Genomic DNA, 9,802 nt, shown 5'->3' with positions numbered 1-9,802 from the left:
TCCTCGAGCGTTTACTAGATTTCGGTATTCTTGTACATATAAGACGGTCAAGACGTGATGGCAACAATGGGTAATTGAACTGTGGACAGAGAGAGAGACGACAATTGAGTCAAGCACATGAATCGTCGTTCATTGTGAATTGTAGCGTTTGTTTAAGCGTGACTTTAGAAATCAGATATATTGCAAAGTTGTATTGAGAAAGAATACACTAGTTTTATTTAAGAAAGGACTTGTATCGCTGAAGTTTCTTTGGAAAGCATTTTTAAAGAAAATTAACCAACGAACACAGAGGCGTAACAATATCCATAATGTTATTTGTAATCTGGTGGAACAGCAGTAAGGCTATGGATTTACAAGGCTAAAATCAAGGCTTTGTTATAAGAAAAACACCCACAAATAAACACATTATGCTATTCATCTTTTGTTTTCTCTTTCAAATTTTTAAGTAAAATTAGTACCAAATCAAATGTTGTCAAGTACCTTGATTTTTTTTTCTACATTTAAAACTTCTGGCTAATTCGCTGTCTAGAAACATCAAGGCAAAGATGGTAGAAACCTTCTTTTGGGACTTGTAGGAATGATGATTGTATATACTGTACATGACCATCTAATTTCTGCCTTCTCAATTTCACCTTCAAGGTATTTTTCAACAATGAAGTTTACCATTCATATGATTCATGCATTGCTGAAGGAAATGGTTTATGAACTTTAAAAATCCATAATGGGTGACTGCAGAAGTCTGACTTTGTTGTACTGCATCACCCAGGCCCACAATACAGAAGTACCAATAGACTGTATCATTACACATTTAGACTCTGACTGTTAATATCTCAATCTTGGATACCGTGTAAGAGTTCAAGCCACATGCTGCAACATGAAGCTATATGGTAAGAGAATAATCTAGTGTTTGGATACCACAATTGTTTTGGTTTGGTTTGAAATTCGCGCAAAGCTACATGAGGGATATCTGCACTAGCCATCCCTAATCTAGCAGTGATAGGCATAAAGCAAGTTGTAGCCTCGATAAATCACCTGGTCAACCATTGTAGGATATTGCTGTCTACATTACAACCATCCCTCCATAAGCAAACCAAGTGTTATCACTAAAGAATTTCAAAGAACAAATGCAACTTAAAAAAGGTCAATTAACTTTCTTCGCCACGTTTTCATGTAAAAACTGCATAAACACAGAATAAATTACTAATTTCGACAAACTGCGATATTTTATAGCTCAGCATTTAGCTTAGAGTAGTAAGTTATAGTCCACTAAATGGAGATTGAAGGATACCAAACTATAGAGTCTGATCTTGAACTGTGATTGTTGTGTAATGACAACAAATGCACAAATTACAAAAATATTTATTGACACAAACAAACACATAATACAATACAAAACATTATAGGGTGTTTATTATGGATGTGTAGAACTGTTAAAGAGATATGCGAGTACCTTTAATAGCTTCTTGAGCACCTTCAATAGCTTCTTGTATCATTTCAAGGTGCCCCCCCTCTTGTATGTTAAGTAAAATAAAATAAATCTAAAATCTAAATGGAAAATAAATCCAAACAAGAGCAATCAGAAAGATTGCATAGCCTCGCTCCACCATTCCTTTTCGAGATTGCATGCATTTATATTGGATAACGTCAAATTTCACCTTTGAAAACTCAGAAAATCCAGAAAGATCAACGATCTGCATCATTTACTGTAGTATGATGAGGAGGCTCAATTTTCATGTGCCCATAAAATTTGGTACAAATCCAATCACTTTTATTGTTATTGACCCCAAACCGCGAAAATGCCCAATCTCCCCATTATTAAAAATGCTTCAAAATGATCCAGAATACGGATCCGGACTTCGTTCTGGAGCAAATTTTGGGAGGACTGTCCTATGTTGACATCCCATCTTGTGTAAAATTTTCGTGTGCATCAATCAATTATATTTTGAGATACATGCTCAGAAACACAAACAAACAGACCCTCTGGGGGCGAGGGTAATAAGTAAAAATGAGAAGACAAAATCCAAGTTCAGATTGGATTTTACTAAAAAATATGCTTAAGATAAAAACAGTGATTTTTGGCTATACAAGATTGTTTAGTATAAGTGTTATTATTTAGTTCATTTTGTGACTTAATATTTAATGAGTGTTTAGTTTTTATAACAAGAAAGTTTAAAAACTAATTATATCAAAGGCGATAGTTATGATGAATTTTGCTACGTAACTCGGTAGGAGTCTTACATTGTGTGTGTAGTTCAGTTGTTGTAAATTGACGTCACGTTACTCGAATCTTCGGTATTTTCTGGTTGCCTTAAGTGAGTATTGTTACATCATAGCGTCTCGTAGTTTTTAGAAAGTTCGAGGCCTCCGTTGGGTAATTTATATATATAGGTGACCAAGTGAGCAAGTCAAGTGAAGGAAGATAGAAAAAATTTAGTTAGTGAAAGAAAACATGAAGTTAGCCGGTATGTGAGTGATTAGCCTTAACAGGTGATTTCTATAGTGAGTTTCACAGCTGTATTGTAACAACAGAGACAGGAAAAATAACTTGCCTTGTCAATTGGGTTCTAAATTGTGGACTTTTGACGAAAAAAAGAGACAATTATTTAAAGCTCTGGATACAACTGTAGTAACAAACAAAAGAAGTTAAGTGAAGGAAGTAAGTAAAAGTTAAGTTAGTGAAAGTGAAGTTAGACTGCGTGGTTATTAGTTTAGTCATAGCAGGGGATATTTTAAAGTAAGTTTTACAGTTTAACAGAGATAAGGAGAATAATTTGTCTTGTCAATGGGTGTTCTAAAGTAATTGAACCCACCTGGGTGGACTTTGATGAAAGGTACACAATTATTACATTGAAAGTTCTGGATACAGTTGTGATAACTCACGGGGTACTGTAAGTGAATTTATTGCAGGTTGTATAGTAAGAAACAGAGTAGAGAGAAATAATTCATTTTGTCAGTTGCATTATAAAGTAACTGAAATAGCCTGTGTGAGCTTTTCAAAAGAAAAGATAATTATTTAGGTTTAGATAAAACTGTTATATCCTATAATGTAAAAAATTTTTGTGCAATACATTTGACTTGATTTGAATATTTTATTTTAAAACAAATGGGTTGTGTGCTGTTCATTTATTGTTCAAATTTATTGCCAACAAGTCACAGACACCTATTGTAGAATATTCCCAGCCCACTTATACAAAAACCCTTATAATGATTAAACTTATTAGTTCCAACAAACCCTATTTTCGCTGGAAGTCAAACTTCTATGTTAACTCATTGTCTTACCTTGTTGTACATAGATTTTACAAAGGTAAAAAATTCAGGTAGATTAATATGCCTTAGTGCTACTATTCTTACCCTCCTTACCTCAACATTGATTTCATGACATCGTGTGAAATGGGCCTCAAGTGGATTATACTACATAGTAGTTACTTTATTTAAACCCTAGATGGCAGAACGTTTGTACTAGAATATATTTGTCATGTAATTTTTTTTACCATTGTTTACCTCTAACAATCATCATGCAGCATATGTGTGTGGAAGATATAGAGATAGAAAATGCACATTTGGAAATTTACAATGACAAAAATATTTTTGATATTTCACTAAAAAATAAGGTAGAAAGAAGTTTATCTTCGAGTAAAAATTACAGTAGTTTGTATAACACAAGTGACTGAAATTCTTAGTACTATATCCCGCCCCAAATAATACACACAAGCCTACAGTGTCATGCTATAAGGTTGCCCTACTGATAGCAATCTAACAGTAGATCAGTTCACAGGGGAGACAGGTATAAATAGTGTTACTGATAGAGCTCTGGAAAATAATCTAGAACCGTGTGATATTTTTCAAAGTTTCTAAATGATTATTTCTGGGAAGAAGTATGTCACGAAACAAACATGTATGCTAATCAAAACATGAACTTCGATGCAAATGCTGGAAACAACTCTCTTGATATAAAATGGTTTAAGACAACCAAGGATAAAATCAAAGTTTTTTGCACTATGCATCTTATAATCACAAGGGGGAAAATCAACATGTAAAATGATTGGAATGTGAGAAAATCAACAGACTCCCCCTATTTTTTTTTGCCAATGTTATGCCATATAAAAGATTTTGGTGGATTTGTAAATATTTGCATTTTACAAATGACGCCAATGCAGACATCTTAGGCAGATTACGTAAAACGTAGGTAGATGTTTTGAACACGAAATTCTAATATGTGTACACTCCAGAAAAGTACATAGCTATTGATGACAATGTGATTAAGAGTCAGGGGAGGCTGGCATTGTACAATACATTCATTTTAAACAAGCATGATTTGAAGTAAAATTTTACAAGATGTGCGAGTTATTCAGTGGATATTGCTATCAGTCTCAAATCTACACTGGTCAAAATGTCGTGATCCAGATATTTCATCTCATGAAGCAATACTTCTTGACTTGATGAATCCGTTACTTGATCAAGGATATAGCATATTTGTGGATTACAGTTACACATCACCATACCTTTTCTTGAGACTGTTTGACAACAAAGATTTCTGCTTGGAACAGTCATATTGAAGAGGAAAATTTTTCATATGCCTCATGCTCTTCAAAAACAAAATTTGAAAAAAGGTGAATATGCTGTACAATATAGCAGATGGCAATATAATGGGTTGATAAGAAATCAATATCTGTGTTATCCACAACCCGCGATGGTGTAGATATGACTGATACAGAGAAAACCAAAGAACCTGTTTTCAAACTGAAGGCCTTCCTGGACTATAACAAAGGCAGGGGTGGAGTTGATCTAATGGATTAATAGCTCTCTTCATTCCGACTCATGCGTCATTATGGTAAAGTGTACAAGGAACATATATGTTATCTCTTGGATATGGCAATGTATAATTCATATGTTTTGTACAAGAAACAGACTGGTAAGAAGAAGTTCCATTACAATGATTTCTAAGTATCTGTAGTTGAGCAAATGTTAGAAACTGTGCAAATGACAGTATACAGCAGGCATGGAAGACCATTGGGTGATACACCTATGATGCCACAGGATATTTCTTGAAGACACTTTCCAAGAAATATACCACCTAACCCTGTCAAAGTAAACCCTCTAGGCAATGCAAGTTGTGCACAGGAAAAAGAATCAAAAGCACCAGTTGATAGATATGTAAAAAGTGTGAAGCTGCATTACAAACGTTTGATTGTTTCAAGACCTCTCTCACCAAAACTAATTTTTAGATCTTGTCGACAAACCTATTTAAAAGTTCCTTCTAACCAATATTGATACATATAAACAATTATCTAAGCTTACTGTTTTAAAATCGTACATAAAATATTTTGTACTACGTACTACAAGTTGTTCATTATTCGCAAAAAATAGTATAAATGGGTCAAAATTTAATGAACAAACAGTAAGGCAGTGGGTTAAGTCCATTTAGCTACATTAAATCAATATATGTATGGTGAATGTCAGTACAAAAATAAAAGTTAACTTGACGTTATTTAATAAAGCCCTCAAACTCCCTAAGCTCTCTTCAAATTTCCTAGCCTTAAAAGGAAACATCAAACTATCAACCAAAATGAAAAATATTTTTAAAAATCTACAATATAAAAATGTACTTATGTTACATTAAACCTAGTTCACTAAAGTGAAAACTAAAGTTAAAGTTGTGATATGAAGCATACCATATGTTTTCTACCTGCTTTTTTTATATAGAATTTTTTGTATTTTCACACATTTGCTTTGTATGCAGTTTTAGTATAAACACATGGTCCAGAGAGTCACAGAGATTCCCTTGTTCTAGTTGCTTTGTTTTTTTCTCTCTATAATAATTAATGTATATTTTGCCTGAGAGGATATTGCAGTAGTTTGTAGCATCTAGGTTGGAAAGAATTAGCACTATATTTTGCTGACCAAATCGACATTGTCTAAATAGAAAAGCTGACCAATGCTGTGAGAGAATAATGGTCACATGCTAGGCCTACAAAGAGAGACTAGGAAACATCATTGGTGCTTTACATGACTTTAATTGAGAAAGACTTAAGCCAGCTAAAGATAAAGATGAAAAGTTGTTATGATGCAAATACTGATAAAATGGTATTTCGTCATAGGATATGGAAGACAAAGTCAAAGGTCATCCACAGTGATAGTTTTTGAAGTATGTCAGCTTCAGAGAGATGTCACCAGTGGTAAGTTAACTTACATGGAGCCAAAAGTTCTTATTAAACCTGCTTCAGAGAAAAATTTATAGGGGAAAATCAACCTGCTGAAGAGCTCAGTTCTAGAGCATGGCCAAGGATAGAACCACCAGTAGATTCTCTTGATCACCAGCTTGGGGAGAAGTCCCTCACTGACAAAGAAGCAAGTGACAATAAAGGACAAGAGGTGCCATCTTATCTTCCCACCATAAGCCAATGAAAAGAAAACCACCAAAAATATTTGTCGATTAGACAGTTTAGAATAAGTAAATAAGATGTTAAAAATTTCTTAATAATGAGAATTTTGATGGTACTTTGTTTAATACATTTAATTCATGATATAGTGATTGTAATTTCTATATATGAATATTAATTTTTGTAAATTATAAATGGTGACTTTATTACTAATTATGAATTTTAAACTTAATATACTGTTTTATTTGTGTATCAGGATTGTCTGAGGGACTTCACAATTCATGCAGAGGGCAGTGTTGTAGGCTATTTTAAATATTTTAATTTAGACATTTTGTATTGTTGCTAGAGTGAGTTTAGTTATAGAAACGAGACGAGATGTCTCAAGTTATCTAAAACTTTGCAAATATTAATATAACAACAGAAGCTAGTTAGTTAGTTAGTCATTGAGCCATTCAGTTGGTTAGTGAGTCTGTTAGTGGTGTCAATCAGTTATATAGTTTGCAATTGTGTTAGTCAGACAGTTTTGAGTTGTGTTGTACTTGTAAATATGAGAGGAAGTTTAACAAATGACTGTTTATTTTGTTGAGTTAGGTCTATCAATGAATGTAACCTGTACTCTATATTACATTCGTAGAAATAAATAACTTGTTACAAATAAGCAGACTAGACTTTAAAGTATTTTTAACAAAAAAAACAATGACTGAAACCATCATAAAAATACTATTGTCTCAAGATATTATTACTGTTTTTGAAAAAAATACATGCATAAGTTAAATCTGTGAATATAAAAAATACAAAATGTTATGTAGAAGACCTTAGCCATTGTGACAAAGACCTGAAAAATTACAGAATGTTAAAGATTCTCTACAGTGAATTTGTAATTTAATGTTTTCATCTAGCAAAGAAACAAAAAATTCAAAATTTTCTTGTAAAAAGGATAAAAGAAAAGATAAATATATCAAAATATTAATGCACAGGACTTTAACTTAATGGGTTATTTGTGCTGTGCACAATGCTAGTATTAAATCCTGGTTTTTAGCATTATAAGCCCTCAGACAAACCTGTGAGCAACTGGGAAGCAGCTTTAACAGATGCACATGAAAATGTGCATATATCAGTAGCTACTCAGGAAAATACACTCTGAGATAAGTACATAAGGATGTTAATTTTATTCAAATAAAGAGTTAATGAAATAACAAAACAAACATTTCAGGATATGTATATAAACGAATATATCAAATGTTTCTAAATTCAATATAAATTGTTGGTCCCTAAATATTTTGGAATTGTTATACATCAACTCAAGAGGTTTTCTCCAAAAATTTTTCTGATACAACTATATTCATATATCTCATTTTCAGAAATGGAAAATACCTCTAAGATTCATGCACATTACTGAAAATAATTAACTTGTTTAAAATTTGTTAATATCTGATGTATTAAGGACTGTTTTAAAAGTAGAAAAGTGCAAGCACATTTATATATTATAACAAATACCCAACATCAGTAACAAACTGCATTATTGCCCCTGTATCACATTTGTATTTAAACATTAGTAAAAACAATTAAGAGAACAGAAATATTGACATTGGATTAATAAGGGAGAAAAAATAGAAATAAACTCGTGTATTATCATAAACCCCAAATATGAACAAATGCATTCTTATAATCAATTACTACAACAAACACTTGTTAAGACTGTTAACTCTCATCCACAAAAAAAAAAAGAGGGGTCTTTTTAGACACCCTACTTATATCATCATGGAACTGGGGTTCTTTCAAAATATCTTGGTTTCTAAACTTTGATGATTTTCAAATCAGGTCTGATCGCAGTAATACCAACAAATTGGCATCATTTAGAGATATGCTTACTCATTTTCAGGGCACCTTTACAGAGGCCATACAAGCCTGGAGCAAACCTAACAGTTTAACAATTAGTGTTATTTTGTGGTTGTTGTCCTTTCAGGTAGTACATGCCATCAAAACCTGGAAAGTATGGAATCAAGTGGTGGCTTTGCTGCAATTCAGACAATGCTTATGTTTGCAGCTTAGCGAATTATCTTGGCAAACAACAAGGTCAGCGTGCAACAAAGAATGTTGGTGAAAAGGTGATAACACAACTTACACAGTCTTATCATGGTTCTGGATGAAATGTTACCATGGACAATTTTTTATGAGTGTACCCCATGCAAAGGAAATGCTCCAGCATAATCTGATCATTGTTGGCATCATCAGGAAAACCAAACGAGAGATTCCTAAGAATTTTCAACCATCAACACAGAGACTAATTAAGTCATCAGTGTTTGGATTTGATAATAATCTAACTCTGGTCTCTTGTGTTCCCAAAAGGAACAAAGCTATTGTTTTCCCCCCATCTGTGCATAAACACTGTAAGCAAAAGTAATCTTGGTGCAAAGTTAAGCAAAAAAAAATCATAAAGGACAATGATATAAGAATATGGTGTATTGCTAGTTTGAAAAAGAAAATTTTTTAGTTTTATTTATTTTAAATAGTAATTTTATATCTGAATTAGTCATGAAGACATTTCTTAAGCTGATATTGAATTTCTCTTGATGTTTTATACACAGTAAGACATTAAAATGTTCACTGTTCACATAGGGGTTTAAAAAGACCCCCCCCCCCCTGTTCAGATTGAGTTGTATTTACCCTTGTGAGGATGAGGGTTAAAATATTAGTATCAATTGAACTTTATTTTCATACTGATATTTTTCGTTATCTTCACAGATTGTATCAATATGGGTAAAAAATTATTGAATATTTGGTACAACAGTTTAATTATTTTGATTTTATATGATCATTTCTTCTATTAAAAAATTTGGCAGCACATATGAAACTCATTTTTATTTTCTTCATGAAATATATGAGGGATTTTTACAAATTTGATTTTTCCCCATGGTGAATTTGTAAGTTACTAATCCATTCCTTAGGAATCAGCAAGCCTAGTTGCTCCTTTTATATTGGTCCATCACTAAAAGAAAAAAGTTAAATACTTTTAATTACACAGCATACTATGAAAGAACACAGTGCTGTATCAATGTTTGATGGTGCCCTGTGCAACATATAAATTCAGTGCCCCCAACCCAACACATTATCTTTGTTAATCAATTGGTGCCTCCTATGAGTTGGCATTTTGTGCAAATGCACCATTCACACCACTGATGGTACGGCCCTGAAAGTATGTACTTAGGTCTAGATGAAATACATTATTGTAAGTAGATGACAATGTCACACAGGAATTCTCCATGTTTAAAGTGGATAAATTAACTATAACTTGTTTTTTAATTATCTTTTAAACTTCATTGTGAACCTTAAATAATTGAGCAAATATATATATATATATATATATACTGCAAGTTTGATACAGATTTTCAATATGGAATTACTGACTTGGATAATATTAC

General features: G+C 32.6%; 1 protein-coding gene across 4 annotated transcripts in view; it reads right to left on the bottom strand.

Moving 5' to 3' along the window:
- Window positions 1-7,534: 7,534 nt before the first annotated feature.
- LOC111089197 (thymosin beta-like) overlaps window positions 7,535-9,802 on the bottom strand; it is a 33,287-nt gene continuing 31,019 nt past the window's right edge. For all 4 annotated transcript variants that reach the window (XM_022401231.1, XM_022401232.1, XM_022401230.1 and 1 more), the window contains exon 6: window positions 7,535-9,369. In XM_022401231.1, coding sequence (XP_022256939.1) covers window positions 9,341-9,369 — 29 coding nt within the window. In that variant the 3' untranslated portion in view covers window positions 7,535-9,340. The remainder of the gene's footprint in view (window positions 9,370-9,802) is intronic.

Source organism: Limulus polyphemus, unplaced genomic scaffold, assembly GCF_000517525.1.
Source record: "Limulus polyphemus unplaced genomic scaffold, Limulus_polyphemus-2.1.2 Scaffold5519, whole genome shotgun sequence".
Taxonomy (NCBI): Eukaryota; Metazoa; Arthropoda; class Merostomata; order Xiphosura; family Limulidae; genus Limulus; species Limulus polyphemus.
This window is presented reverse-complemented; position numbering and strand designations above follow the sequence as displayed.